Source organism: Cucumis sativus, chromosome 3 (genome assembly GCF_000004075.3).
Source record: "Cucumis sativus cultivar 9930 chromosome 3, Cucumber_9930_V3, whole genome shotgun sequence".
NCBI classification, from domain to species: domain Eukaryota; kingdom Viridiplantae; phylum Streptophyta; class Magnoliopsida; order Cucurbitales; family Cucurbitaceae; genus Cucumis; species Cucumis sativus.
The window spans coordinates 32,574,398-32,590,064 of record NC_026657.2 but is presented as its reverse complement, the minus strand read 5'-3'; the positions used below and the strand labels follow the sequence as shown (position 1 = coordinate 32,590,064).

The 15,667-nt window shown below is 31.2% G+C and overlaps 2 protein-coding genes across 2 annotated transcripts; one reads left to right on the top strand and one right to left on the bottom strand.

The window, feature by feature from the left end:
• Nucleotides 1–749: 749 nt before the first annotated feature.
• LOC101212205 (probable ADP-ribosylation factor GTPase-activating protein AGD14) lies at nt 750–7,842 on the bottom strand. The gene is made up of 12 exons (XM_004136562.3): nt 7,454–7,842; nt 7,017–7,078; nt 6,161–6,248; nt 6,011–6,072; nt 5,828–5,924; nt 4,854–5,303; nt 3,382–4,101; nt 3,120–3,254; nt 2,939–3,025; nt 1,969–2,092; nt 1,520–1,565; nt 750–963 (listed from the first exon to the last, which is right to left on the bottom strand). Exons 1-12 carry the CDS (start codon nt 7,547–7,549, stop codon nt 909–911), a joined length of 2,022 nt encoding a protein of 673 aa, XP_004136610.1. The 5' UTR covers nt 7,550–7,842; the 3' UTR covers nt 750–908.
• A 3,231-nt stretch (nt 7,843–11,073) lies between these two features.
• LOC101211965 (serine carboxypeptidase-like 45) lies at nt 11,074–14,917 on the top strand. Its single transcript, XM_011653848.2, has 10 exons — nt 11,074–11,351; nt 11,917–12,024; nt 12,150–12,245; nt 12,325–12,417; nt 12,501–12,574; nt 12,771–13,100; nt 13,193–13,323; nt 13,408–13,500; nt 13,628–13,745; nt 14,600–14,917. The coding sequence occupies exons 1-10, from the start codon at nt 11,075–11,077 to the stop codon at nt 14,744–14,746; spliced, it is 1,467 nt and encodes a 488-aa protein (XP_011652150.1). The 5' UTR covers nt 11,074; the 3' UTR covers nt 14,747–14,917.
• The last annotated feature ends 750 nt before the right edge of the window (nt 14,918–15,667 follow it).

The following is a 15,667-nucleotide window of genomic DNA, read 5'->3' as shown; positions in this document are numbered from 1 at the left end:
TGATAACATTCAAAAAGTAAAAAAGAAAAAGAAAAAAGGAAATTTTGAGATGTAATATGATTTAATGCAGAGGAAAATGAATAGTATATATACAAATATATATATGCAATGATAAAGTCCAAAAATGAAGAAAAGGAACTCAAGGGGTAATATAAGGCAAATAATAATGCAAAAGAGTGAGTTTCAACTTCCAAACATTGACTTATTTTAGCACTTTATCTTATCGTACATTCCATTATTGAATATATACAAAAGAACAAATGTCAAACTTATCTACACTCAAATTTGTCCCACAATCAAACCTAATGTCTTCCACCAACAATAATCAAACCATTTCTTTTTTTTTTAGAATAACATAATAGCAATAAATTTTTTTATTTTTTTTTAAAATTAGTTAAAATATAAATCTAGAAATAAATTTCATTGCTTTCCTTTGAGTTTAGATTTAGATCTTAATGTGACAAATAATTGGTATGTTGAAAAATTATTGAAAGGTTACATTTACCATTGGACTAACTTTTAGAATTGAAATTATTTCAAATTTTTATAGAAATACTTTTTAAAATAGTGAAATAAATTAAAATACTTATCAACTATAGCAAAATTTTAAATTTTATGCTATAGATTGTAAATATTTAGAAAATTTGCTATTTTTAAAAATAGGATAAAGTGAAGGAAAACTTAGACCCTCCAGACCTATTCAAAATCCGTCCGTGATTACAAATGACATTTAAAAAATTGCAGCATAATTTGAATGAAAGACAGATTGCATAAAGAGACAATAATAATAATAATAATTTGAAGTTCATACATAAAACTAATGGATGATAATGGTGCATCGAAAATCTTCTATACTAAGGGGAATTGAAAATACTACATCTATATTGAAAATGAAATAACCGTAATCCTTAAGCAAAAGGATTCCCTCCGATCGAAGCAACAGATTCCGGTGGAGTAATGTTCCTATAAAATGGACAAACAAACAAGTAACCAATGGTTAAAACGAAATTCATTATCAAACAAGACGATTCTTTGTAGCAATTCCAAATACTGTAGGCACATGTATAGTGAGTTTTCACATAAATAAATAATAAGGAACCTTCTTGATGATATAGATATGATTAATTAAACTAAACAAAAGAACAATGTGACAGCAGAGTACAATACGATCACTGTGTTTTGTTAATTTAATACATTGACAAGTTGTAGCAAACCACGACAAAAAAATGAGTCAGCCCTTCACAAAAAATCATATAAAACATATTTTTTAAACTAAATTAACAACTCAGAAATTCAAATAATATGTCCGTAACAAACCACTTAGTTATAACCTATAGAACAATCCTGAGTTCAAATCTGTTTTCAGCCAGCCAACAACTTTTCACATGATCGGAATTTGGGATGAATAAGTTCTTTTGGCATATAAACATTTTTCTTGAGAAACAGTAAAATGGTAGTGATTAAAAATAGCCCATTTTCACCATCTAACAATAAGTGTATAACGCTTAGCAGAACTTACGATATTTGAGAGCCTGGTGCTTGCCCAGCCATGAGTGATAAGCCACCTGTAATTAAAAACAATAATAAGGTAGAGATTTAGCAAGTCTTTCCACAAAAGTATATATATTATGAAATCGACAAATAAAAAACAGATGAAAACGTAAAAGTAGAGAAATGATGCAGAGGCTTATGTGGTTTGTGTTAGCAATGTCTACAGGGTAGCAAGAGAATAGATTTATTAGAGAGTAATACTGATTAAGAATTGAAGAGTCTCGAAGGGTTAAAGAGTTTTTATGGCGTACTTTTTTAAACCCTTAGAGGATCATAAACGTAAATAAAATTAAGCATAAAAAATATGTAAAATAAAACAAATAATGGAAAACTACCTTTTTTTTATAAGATAACAAGCTTTATTTTACAGAGTAGTTTTTTTTTTTTTTTTCTTGTCGGAGCGAAGGAGCTGCTTACCTTGTCCTGCAGTTGGAATAAATGGTGCTGGATTTTGAGAAAACCATGGTTGAGAACCACCAACTAAGGAGGATGGTAATTGTGCATTAGGGAGAGCAGACTGCAAAGAGCTCATGTCCAAAAACTACAAAATACAAAAAAGTAGAGAATTACTGTGAATAGATCATCCATGTGTCAAACCAAAGATGTTTATTGACTATGCATAGATTAAATAAAAAGGAAAAGCATCCAGAATTATGTAGTGAGAATTACTGTGATTAGATCATCCACGTGTCAAACCAAAGATGTTTATCGACTATGCATAGATTAAATAAAAAGGAAAAGCATCCAGAATTATGAAGTGATCGGTTAAATAACTCCTATATTGCCCAAATAAGAAAAAGAAGTTTTTCAGGTTTCTTTCTAGAGACAACCAAGAGAAATAATAAGGTGCAAAAGTTCAGAAGGTAGAGAAAAGTTCGCAAAAAAGATGTTAATTCATCATCACTGATTGAATTAATCTGCTTATACAGAATACCCAACACACTTTGCATATAACAGACTCCATGAAGATCGGAACATAAAGTAGCTAGCGGATTAAATCTGGTTTGTGAAGATATTTGAAGACATTTTTGAGAAAGGATCAATAGGTGCAAATGAGTCCAACATCCATTTCTCCTAAGAAGAGCAATGCAACCAGAATAAGTGACTATAGGCGAATCAGCTTGACAACCTCTACATCTATGTCTAAGATCATAACGGTTATATTTGGTATAGAAGGTGTATCGACAAAGCAAACTTATTATTTTCTTCAAGTAATAACGTTTTATGTTCAAGAATATAAGTAGGCTTTACCTATATTAAAGAGGATGTTAACATGGTTAAAACTTCATACAAGCCAATAATACAGAGATTATTTTATTTAAGAGTTCGTCTTCTTAATCCTCAGTCCAATATTATATGGATCCATGATATCAGAGAAAAATCATACCATATTTGTTTGCTCCATATCTGGATCATATGGAAGGTCAAATGGGTTTGTCGATTTACCACTGGTCATCTGTGTACCTCTCTCTCCCTGCAAAGAACATTTGGGTTATAAAATTGAATCATAAACTCATGAATGAGAACATATGCAGACATATTTAGCATGGTACAACAGTTTTATATACCTCTGTAACTCCAAAAAACAAATGTCCATCGGAAGAAGGCAGGAACTCTTGAACTGGAACTTGACGCTCGGTATTTTGCTTACCACGCTGTAGGGAGAGATCTGTGATGGCATCTTCAAATGCATTCCAAGACGCCTTATCAACAAGAGATACAAGACAATTAAGTTTCTTTCCATTTACAGCATAATATTAAATATAAATTGCATCATGAACCTAGTACATCAGGAGTATTCTTGTCAAGATTCAAGAAAATTCTGCTTACATCAGTGCTTGTCACTTCAGCTGGAACTTGAGCATTAGGCAAATTATTATGCCATTGACTACTTGCTAATAAAGACGGATCATGAGCGATGTAATTTGGAGTGGGTGGCCACTGGACAACAGCACTAGAAGATACTAAAGGATCGAACTTTCCTAAAGCACCTTCATTAGGAGGAACAAGCTTTCCAAAAGCACCTACATTGGAGGGATTCTTGACAGCATTAACATTAACGGAACTATGAACAGATGATGTTGTCTGAGGTGAATCAAACGTGGCCCATCCTTCATTTTTGGGGACTGCTGACTCTAATGGCATTTTATCCAATGTTGCTGGATGCTGTGGATTAGTCTCAGGAAAAAATTGCAGGGATTGAGGTGGTGGTGACCGCTGTTGAGGTTGATTTTCACAAAAGGATGGTGATGCAGATGACAACTGAAACAAATCCACTGGTGGAGCAGGCAATGATGCCTGTGACTGGAACAAGTCAACAGATGAAGTTGCAGAGGAGACAGGTTTTGGTGCAAATGGTTCTTCAAAAAAACTTAAACTAATGGAAACTCCAGGAACAGATGACTGCTGTGAACTAGGCATCTTATCTAGATTGTTGTGTGCAATTGGCTCAGGTTCCAACACACCATCCGTTAAGCCAGCTGAATTATATGACTTCAGAGAGGTAGAGTTACTGTCAATTGAACCAAAGCTACCTGAAGACATTGTTCTCTAAGAAAAATAAAAATTAAATTGAGAGACATCAGAATAATTTGATAGTCAACAACATGGACATAAAATTAAAACAGAGATAGTAGTAATGCAAGTAATAATCATAGTAGTAGTAGTAATAATAATCATCATCAAAGAGAAGCATTAAATCACTTCAAGATATTGAAGGAAATCACAACTCAAAAGAAGCACCAGTTCTGAATCACAACACACTCAGTATTCCTTGTTCACTCCTAGCCATCTTCTCTTGTCAATGTCACTCTTTACTTTATTGTTTTAAAGTTATTTGGCACGCAGGGAAATTAATTCCTTTAGGAACATTTGAGGCACCTTCTTCTTGCCTTAAAACTCAATGATGCATCTACTATAAACATCGTGCAAGCAAAGACATATTTGAGCATCTCTACCCCTATTCTGATGTGTACATTCACTGCATCCATATCTTTTGGGGCTTTCAATGCTATGCCCAGCTTTAAGCCGCAATGATAAAAATAGAAATAGATATCGAAGGGGTTTATATTTAACTGTCTAAGATAAATAAAAGATTTCACTGGCACATCTTTCTAAACTTGATCAATAAGTTACATAAACTAAACATTTCTATTCTACATCACATTGTGGATTCCTCACCTTATATGCCAAGTGTCTAATTTGATGCAGGAAAAAAAATGTTGCAAAGATGAATCAGTATCATGAAAGCCAGCATAAGACACCTACTTAAATTTTTTCAAAAAGGTTAATTTTAAAAATACCTGTGGCCGTGAGATTCCATATGCATCCCTGTGGCCATTTGCCTCAGCGGACATGCTACTTATTTGATGTCTTGTATCTTCGTTAAGCATATCTCTAGCACAGTGAAAAGGTGGACTACTAAATCCGGAGTCCTTCTGAAAATTTGGTGAATGAGCACCAGATCTGAAAGGATCACCTCCACTAGAGACTGAAAAGTCTGAAACCCTCGAGGCATATCCCTCATTAACAAACCTGTCATCATATGTTTGGTCACTTAAGCGGCCAGGACTAAAGACTGAACCAGACACTTTCCCCTCATATCGACCTCGATCTGAACCAGGTTTCCTGGTAAGTGAAGCAGCTTGTTTTCCATATTTCCTATCTTCATATTGATAATCATAAGGTGGACTTTGGGAGTAAGAATGATAAGAACTGGCTCGTCTGGTTTCATCTTCATGGATTCTTATACTCTGCAAGAGAAAACTGAAAATTAAAATGAGCTAAGAAGAAAGTGACTGATTCAGGGCATATGTACACGGGCTGTGCAAAAAGAAATCCTTAATCCTTAATACAATGAAGAAAAAAAATTAAGGAAAAGAGTTCCCACAAGTAATTCAAGTGCATAACAGAAAAAACTTTCTGCATTTTTAACCATTTTAATTTCCCTCTTGCACCAGCTTTTTTTTAGTAAGAAACCAAAGTTTCATTAAGAAATAAAAATAAATAAACAAAAAGCCGACATGAAAGAAACCGAACCTATCAAAAGCACTTCCAGTTCCAGTCCAAAAGAATAACACATAACTGATAACCACAAAAGGCCTTAGGAGTTAGGCCACCGCCCATAAGGGAGTATTAAACCTTACATTATCTCAAAGAACACCTCCAGACCGATCAACCCCTCTTCCACCATAAAATAAAATAACACACTTATCCATAATTATCACTTATCAGTAGAGCACATAAAAAGTCTGAAAGCATTGGATCATGAAAGTACCTGCATGTCTCTAGGAGGCTTCTCGGATGTTCTTCCACCAGCATATTTTCTATCAACATATACATTCTTTATAAATTCCCGAATTTTCTCGACATTGCTGCAAGATGGAATATATATCATGTAAGCTCTTTAGTCTAAAATCAAAAGTTCACAATTTTAGAAACAAATGAAAAATTATTGTACCTGTTAACTGGCAATCGTTGTCTTTGGAAGTCCCAATCCTTTAAATAGATTTCCCTTGCTCGCTAGAAAGATATTTAAAAATAATAATAATAATAAATAAAGGGAAAGAACATCCGTGCAAAAGAAGGAAAACAACATTTTTTCAATTACCTGGTTCCCACCATTTTGAAGTGCTTCAACTTCTTGGAAACTAAACTTGGCCATCGATACTGACTTAACTCGATGAGTAAACTCGCGACTTTACACAATGAAGGTAGAAAACAAAAGTTTTAAGAAAATTACATACAGGAATAATAAAAAAAATCATCTTACTCTACAAGATTCAAACATGTATTCAAATAACTTTTGCTAACATTCAATCTTACTCAATAAGAGAGCTCAAAACATTAAGAAAATTGAAAGAATTTAATTATAATAACATGCTTAATCAGATACAAGAATGTCACTCATTCTTTCTGGCACAATAATAGAGTAATACTTATATGAAATGTTTATATGACATGCCAAATATATCATTTCCATCGTGATGTGAAGACAACTTTCAACCTTGTCAACATCATAAGTTAAAAAAAAACAAAAAAAGACTATCACTCCCTTGATTCCAGAGAGTTCAAAAAACAGAGAATAGATGAACTAAAACTCTTAAATCATTAACAGCGTCAAATACAACAATGAAAGAAAAGCATTTAAAAGGCAGTAGATTATCAATAGCAAGAACGAATCAGCTGAATATATGCAAGTGAAAATAAATGTGAACTTAATGCACATATGAGGATATGTGTGCATCCGAAGTTAAACATAAAATAGCAGAATAGGAAAAACTTTTAATTCCCCAACCAACTAAAATGATTGATGACCAAAAAGATGTCAAAACGCCAATATATATAATTTCAATCATTACAACGTGTCTAAAGCTCCATATTCGCAGGCAAAGGCATGCTGAAGAAAGAAAAGAAAATATATTCATCACGTACTCAAACATTGTTAAAGAAAAGAAGATACTCACTGTATTCCACTGCAAGTCATACAAACAAAAGTCCAAAAGTTTGTACAAACATACTGAGGGCCCTGTAAATCAAAATGTCCGAAAAAGGTCAGAAACAAGATATAATATAACGAAACAAAGAAGAAACGAACCGCTGAAATGATACAATGCAACTCTAAAGAACGTCCAGCTTTAAAACACTGGAGCAGTATGATGAATAAATGTAAATAGGTACACTCAAAGCATCCAATACATTTTCAAATTCAAAATTAACAACTTCGTTCATACAATCAATGTCACTTTCCGCGAAAACAAGCCACCACCAAAAGAAATTCCAGCTGAAACGTACTCAAGAAAGCGAAAGAAAAACTGGAGTTGACAGAAATGAACAAAAATTGGATGAAAAATCATTTTCAACAACATCAAGAAAGAGAAAAGAGACAAAAATTTCAATTTACCAGGCCATTACAGTTAATACATCTCCTATTTGGTGGAAGCTTCATAAGGCCTCTAATAATCCTCTCGTTGCGCTCCTCTTCCTTCCTACTCCCCATTGAAAGGCGAAGAAAGATCTAGGGTTTTTTTTTCCAAACAAACAGTAAAAGAGAGAAGAAAAAAAAAACGAACGGATTCTCAACAGGAAACAGTTGCGCGCAGAAGAAGAATTCAAGAAAACAAAAAACTTCGGAAGCTGTTCAAATCAACAAAAGAACGAAGAAGAATCAACTTCAGTTAGCTGGAAGTCGATTGATGATTGCATCATTGATTGATTACGGAAATGAATAGTGGAATTCGAATTTTAAAAAGGATTTTCTTCAAAAGTTGTGAGAAAAATAATTGAAAGTAATTAGACGTTTGAAGTTTACGATTGGGTATATGTGTCCGCCGAATCACACGCTCACAATTACAGTTATTAATCAAATTTTTGAATGATACAATTTTAATATTTTATTGTTCAAATCATTAGTTATTTGTTTATTTTTCTTGTTATGTTTACTTTGAAGAAAAAAAAAAGAAGTTGAGTCAATGGACAATGAAATTGACAAAATTAAATAAAAAAAAGAAGTTTGAGATAATAGGTCAATTTCAAAGAATTTATTAAATCTTAAAATAATTAAGTTGATAATAATTTCTTTATTAATTTTATTGTTTTATGTTTTAATTTTTTTTCTTACTATATTTCAATTATGACTTTTGGTGTTTGTTAATAGACAAGCTAAAAATTACAAACGTAGGGTTGGTTTTTATTTTTATTTTTTAAATTAAGCTAATAAATCCTATTTTTACCTACAAAATTTTTTTATCCATTTTTTCACATTTTCAAAAAATCAACAAAGACAAATAATTTTTTAATATTTATAAATATAACAAAATATCAAAATAGACCTAATATACTATTACGGTAAATAAATAATAATATTTTAGTTCATTTTGTTATTATTTGAAAATAATCCAACTTTAAAAAATAAAGTTTCAATTACCTCATTATTCAATAAATGTGTTTTCTTCAAAATATATATATATATAAATATATGAAAAAGATTTATCACCGAATTGAAGAGAGAGCATACATCAATTTCAAAACATAAAATTGAAAACAAAAGATGAGACATGGTCTAGATAACTAATTAAAAAGTAATGAGTTCAATCCATAAAAACTATTTCTCTAAAAATTGATTTCCACGTGTTTCTTGACACCTAAATATTGTAAGACCAGAGTTGTAGACTTGTCTAAAAATTGATTTTCACCAATTTCCTGATACCTAAATATTGTAAGATCATAGTTGTATCGTGAGATTAATTCGTGTAAATTACTATTAAGATCATAATTGTATCGTGAGATTAATTCGTGTAAATTACTATTGAGCCACTTCAAGGGTGAGAGCACTAAGTGTAGCCAAACATACGCCACCTTTCATCATGCTCACTGTATCGTTGGATTGGTGCCAACTTCGAGAATGCGTTCGAGTTCCAATCACACCACCACCAGCCACATTCTCAACCAAGTTCTATCTCATAGAGAAAAGGTCCATCAGTTCGTAGTTGCATTGCAATTATGAGCTAGTCCAAAAATTAAACCTCAAGTTACATAATTGTGAAAATTATAAAATCGTAAAAATTTAAAGGTTCAATCAAATTTTTTACTATTTGGGAGTGTTAACAATTTTAACAGGTATAATTACAATTACTACATGTTACAACAATGGCATGAAATAGTTTCATGCTGTAATGAGAAGAATCACAACCATAAAAACACCAAAATACATATTCTATAAGGACTACACAAGGGGATAGTTGCAAATTTAGCAATTAAATTCAAATTAATTAAGTATATAACACAATTTTAAAAAATTTACAAATATAACAAAATTTGTCAAATTCTATCACTGATATACCATATGAAGTCTATCAGCGATACAAGTCTATCAGCGATACAAATCTATCAGTGATAGTTTTGCTATATTTGCAATTTTTTAAAAATGTTGTTATATCCTTAATTATTGTTGCTAAAATAGTCATCCATGACAATTTTCCATTTATTTTCTGTTTTCAGGATAACAAAAGCCCAAGAGTTAAGAAGTGGAAGACATGGAGCAAGGCTTCAGATCACACAAAAAATTGGCAGACTTTACAACAGGGGTGCATGTGGAAATTCTAGATGTGCACGTTGTATTGATAAGAATTATACAATACAATTTTATGTGTCTGAAATAGTAATAAGAGAGTGAAGATTGTAGTGAAGTTAATTGAAGATTAACGATTAAAACATAATATAAAGTTTGCTTAATTTTTTTAAATAAACTTTTTCAAAAGTTATAATCACTATGAAGTTGAATATGGAGGGAAAAAAAGAAGAAAAATGTTCATAGTTTGAATGAGCTAAGTTAAAACTTTCCACTCCCTCCTACTCTTGTCTTCTTTTATCCGAAGAGGTTGTCAATCACACTCCACAAATTTTTAAGTGGGGGGTTTGGTTTTTCAATCTCCAATGAGAACTTAATTTGTCTATAATTTACTTCCCATCTATGATTCAAATCCCAATTCTCTTTTAGTCTTGAGATCAAACATAATTCTTCAAACATTAAAAAAATGTGGATTTCAATTGATTATATTTGTTGTTTATCTATGTTTAGTAGTAACAGTAACCTATATGGGACATTTTTCTAAATCTATAATAAAAAAATATACAATATATGATTGTGTTTACCATTATTGTTATTGCTATCTTTAGGGTTAAACGATAATGGTAATGACAACGGTACATGTAAGTTTGACAATTTTGTAATTTTAAGTAAATGTAATAAAAATCAATTCAATTATGTTTATGATTTCCAAACTCATTACGAATGATGATCAATATCAATGAAATTCTATTACGAATTTACCGACTCTTACTACGACTTGGCAAACATGACCTAAAAGTAAACTAACAAAAAAGATGATGAAAATTTAAAAGCATTTAAACATAAGTCCCTGAATTTTAATATTATAAAAAAAAATACTAAGAAATTGAAAAATAAATATTATCTATGAGTACTCAAGTTTTATCGTATCAAATTTTACATTCTAATAATTATGATAAATATTGATAAACTTCTATTAGTTTTTATCAATATCAGTAGACATTGATTTCTATCAATATTTTGTAAATATTTTAATTTATTTTACTATACTTATAAAAATATCGTTATATATATTGTTATACTAGTTTTTTACTTTCGACCTCTGCTACGTATATATACTTCTTATACGTTCAATTGAATATACCTAAAACACGATAATTCGTGTAAACATTCGTTTTAACGTATTATACATCAACAAAAATATTAAACGCGAAAAATGTTAATAAAAGCCAAACAAAAAACAGAACACTTCCAAGATCAAAATTCAAAGACACTGAAAAATCCATCATTTCCCACCATGACAATTCAATTTTACACGCTGAAAATGGAACTCCATCAATACATCAACTCACATTTCAATCTAATGCTCTTTCCATTTTAAGAACACCAAAGAACCAACTATATAAATTGCATTATATATCATCAAACAAACAAGAAACAGAGCTAGCTAGCAAAATGGGATCGTGCTCCAACCCCTGGATGGTGGTTGCCATGGTGGCCATTGCCTTCTCTATCGTGCTCGGTCTGAGGTCGTCGTTAGTCATGGCTAATCAATTGGCAGATCACGATCGAATCACATCCTTACCAAACCAGCCCATGTTGACAACACATTTCGAGCAATTTGGGGGCTATGTTACCGTGAATGAGAAGGAAGGAAGAGCTCTTTTTTATTACTTTGTTGAAGCTGAGTCTAAGCCTTCTTCTAAGCCCCTCGTTCTTTGGTTCAATGGAGGTATTTAGTTTAAAGAACTACTTAAGTTTTGATTCTGCATGGAGATATGCATGGCGATTATGGGATTTCAAGTTTTTTAAGAAAAGTATATAGTTCTTAGTCTTAGGCTTTAATTTAACACTTTGAATTTAATTTCTCTTGTGTATGTTTTATTACATCCATTTCTCTTCGATTTTGAGTTTAATTATTTTTATTTGTTCACTTTTGAATTTTTTGCTATTAATTTTAACTGAAACTTACTATTGTACATATTTTGTTAGTTTTTTTATATTTTTAACAATTACTTTTATTCAAAAGCATAATAGGAAAAAGTAGGTTATAAAATCTAGAAATCTATTAGACACTTTATATAAAATTTGATGCAAACCTAAATTATTTTAATTCAATAATTAAAAAGAATGGATGGTAAATGAAATGATAATTAAAATAAAATAACATGTACAGAAAAAAAAAATTTTGACTAGTAAAGGGAAAATAAAATCATTAATATACAATCATAAAAAAGTGGGTTATTCCTTGTTTGAAGATAGAACTTATATTTGGGTTGATCGTGTATTGAAATTAGATACATTGGCTGGGTGTTCATCACTTGGAGGTGGAGCTTTCCTAGAGCATGGGCCATTTAAAATTAATGGTGAAGTTTTAATTCAAAATCATTATAGTTGGAATACAGGTCACTTTCCACTTCTCTTTCTTCTTAGTAATTACAACTTTAATTGTTACATTTTTAGTATGAAAACCATATTCAATTACCACATCCACCAATGATTAAAGTGTAATATATATGTGTGTGTGCAGAAGCAAATATGTTATATGTGGAGTCGCCGGCTGGAGTTGGGTTTTCATATTCTAAGAATAAATCTTTTTATTCAAACATAACGGATGCTATTTCAGGTTTGAGATATGTAATTTATAGAACGAATTAAAGCTAAGAATTTTGGTTTTTGAATAATTTTATATTTGGTTTTGAAAGTTGAAGATAATTTAATCTTCCTACAACGTTGGTTGGAGAAGTTTCCTCAATATAAGAAAAGAGATTTATATATTGCTGGAGAAGCTTATGCAGGTAAATTTTTAATTTTACTTTGGGCTAATTATAATTCAAATACACATTTGTGATTATTAATTCCTTTCTTATTATTGTTATAGGAGGACACTTTGTGCCATTACTTGCACAACTAATTGTTCATTCAAATTTGAAGCTCAAACTCAAGGGGATAGCTGTAAGTTTTTGTTCTTTTGAATTTAGGGTTTGAATCCAGAATAGAGAGCATTTGATACTTGTTAATATATTGAAATGTTAGAAACTCATTTATAATAATCTCGGTTGTCAATTTGGTTATATTAAATTTGTATGATCATTGAAGAAATGAAATTGGCTGAAGATGAAATCAAAGATTGGAGTTGTTTGGATTGCAGATTGGAAATCCTCTTCTTGACATCCAAGTAGACGGCAATGCCCTTAGCCAATACTGGTGGTCGCACGCCCTCATCTCCGACGCCGCCTTCAACCTTCTCACTTCCGTCTGCAATGCCTCTCGTCTCGTCACCGAAGGAATCACCAATTCCCTCTCTCGCGACTGCATCTCCGTCGCCACTAACGTCTCCAAAGAACTCTCTCCCGCCATCGATTATTTCGATGTTGCCGCCGGCGACGCCTGTCCCTCCGCCAACGCCTCCCTGTTCGGCGATCTCAATCGCACTGATCCTGTCCGCTTCACTCTGCTCCAGACCTTCATCTATGGCCAGGTGATTCCCTTTTTTTTAATTATTATCAGTGCAATGCGATTTTTAGGGCTTTCTGCTCTGGTTGTGTGATTTTGAAATTGTTGTTCGTGTAGTCTGAACAGAAAGATCGAGACCCTTGTGCTGGAGATACTGTAGCAAAGTACTTGAATCGACATGATGTTCAGAAAGCTCTCCATGCGAAGCTAATTGGATTTTCGACATGGAGGATCTGCAGATTTAGGAAGTAATTTTTGTGATTAACGTTTTTCAATTTGAAATTTGTATGTGAGATGTTGAGTTTTTGATTGCTGATTTTTTGTTTGGTTAGAGAATGGAAATATAATTTGAGGAACAGATTGGTGCCGACGATTGGTGTTGTTGGCGCGCTCGTGAAGTCTAAAATTCGAGTATTGGTCTACAGGTAAATGCTAAGTCCAACTCTACGTGGTTTCAACCTCAAACTCTAAATAAAACAAGAAAAAGCTACGTAAAAACTATATATATATATAGAATGAATGAATTGAGTTGTTGTTATTGAAATGTGGCAGTGGAGATCAAGATTCGGCGTTACCATTTAGTGGGACTCGGACATTGGTAAATTCACTCGCGAACTCGATGAATCTTTGCCCAACTGTGCGCTACAGACCTTGGTTTTCTGATAAAAAGGTCACTTCCTTTTCAACTTTTACCCTAACAAATGTTCATCCAAAATTCTATTCTCTTTTTTGTTTCTTAGAAATTTCTTTTGGTTTTTCATAATCTATTCTATTTTAAGTTCAACTTGTTTTATTTTTTTTTTAAAAAATTAAGCTGTCTTATAACTATCTATATGTATATATTATATTTTAGTTATAGTTTTATGTGAATCTTAGGTGTTAAAATCTCAAAATGTTGTTTTGAATTTGTATTTGAAAATGTTATAATTTTAAGAAAATATTTTAATTTATTTTGTTAATTTTAAAAATATCTCTAATTTCGTTTATGAATATTTACTCCTACTAACGACGAAGTGCAAATTAAAATTCAAATATAAGAGTAAAATTATAATAGTTTGCCATTTAAAACTCAATAAAAACTACCCTTCAAATTCGGTGACTAAAATAGTAATTTTGATATTAATTAAATAGTCATTTCTATCTAGAGCATGTTTGAGAGTAATTCTAAAATAATTAAAATTACTTTTGTTTTTTTTAAAGATAGATAATTGCATTCGGTAAACTAAAATTTTAAATTAATTTTGAGTGATTAAAAGTTTGTAATAACATTAAAATATGACAATAAACTAACATAGTATTTGATTTAAAAGAATATAGACTAAATTTGTAATAACATTAAAATATGATGATAAACTAAAAGATTGATTGAAAATACAAAAAAAAAAAAAAAAACTTATTGACCAAAATTGAATGTGATCTATAAAATAGAACCAAAATTATATTTTAAACCTACAAATTTAGTAATGTGTTGTTCTTCAAAATAGAAATTTATAAAGGAAATTGTGATTTTGTTTGTTGGATTAGGTTGGAGGTTGGACAGAAGAGTATGGTAAATTTTTAACTTATGCAATTGTGAGAGGTGCGTCTCAAAAAACAGCACAAATTCAGCCCAAGAGATCTCTACAACTTTTCAAGTCGTTTTTGGCTGGAAAACCACTGCCAGAAGCCTGATTATAACACAGAAACAGAAACAAAAATTTTATGGAATAAAATGGAATTTTCTTTTCTTTTTTATGAGGTTGAACATTTAAAGCTAAATAAATGAAACAATTGCTTCGATGTATATCTACCCAATCAATTATTGTTTGTATCAATTGTGATTTCAAGAGTAAATTACTGCAACTGCTAGAGGAAGGATGATACATGAATCAATTTATGGATACCTTGACCTTCCATTAGGGCACTTTGATTTCTCATATAACCTCAACTTTACACGATATACTTCTCTAAAAAGAACATTTATTGTTGAAATTTATGCTAATGAGTGCAATTTTCATATCATTATGACAGAAAAAGTATATTTTAAAATAAATTGAAACGTATTAAAGGTAATTTCTTCAACATTTTTTAACACTTGGACATTCCTAAAATTGAACATATTGGACTATGGACCTAAATTTTGTGGAGAATCATTGGCTTTTAGAAATGCCATTATAAGAGATGACCAAACTCCCCATAATATATATATATATATATATATATGGACTATGACAAGTTATATGAACCAATTTGAGCACTCGAAGAAAAATATGAATCGATTTGAAATATCTGAAGAAATGATTTTAACAGAACCTCTCAAAACCAGTTAAAAGTGCTCTCGAAGGGTGAAAATTTATATGATATTTGCATAAAAATTTTATAGTTATTCTTAAAAATATGTAAATAATTAAACAAATTTCACTCAAAAGAGAACTTTTTTCACATTAACCACAAAAATGAAAATTTCAAATTAATCAATGCAAGTCTACACTTAAAAAAAATAATCAAGCATGGAACAACATTGTTGGCTACGGCAAAATTTACTTCATGATCACTAATATTTTATTCAACACAAATAAAAAGGGGAAGCAAATAAAGCATCAGACGAGGCAA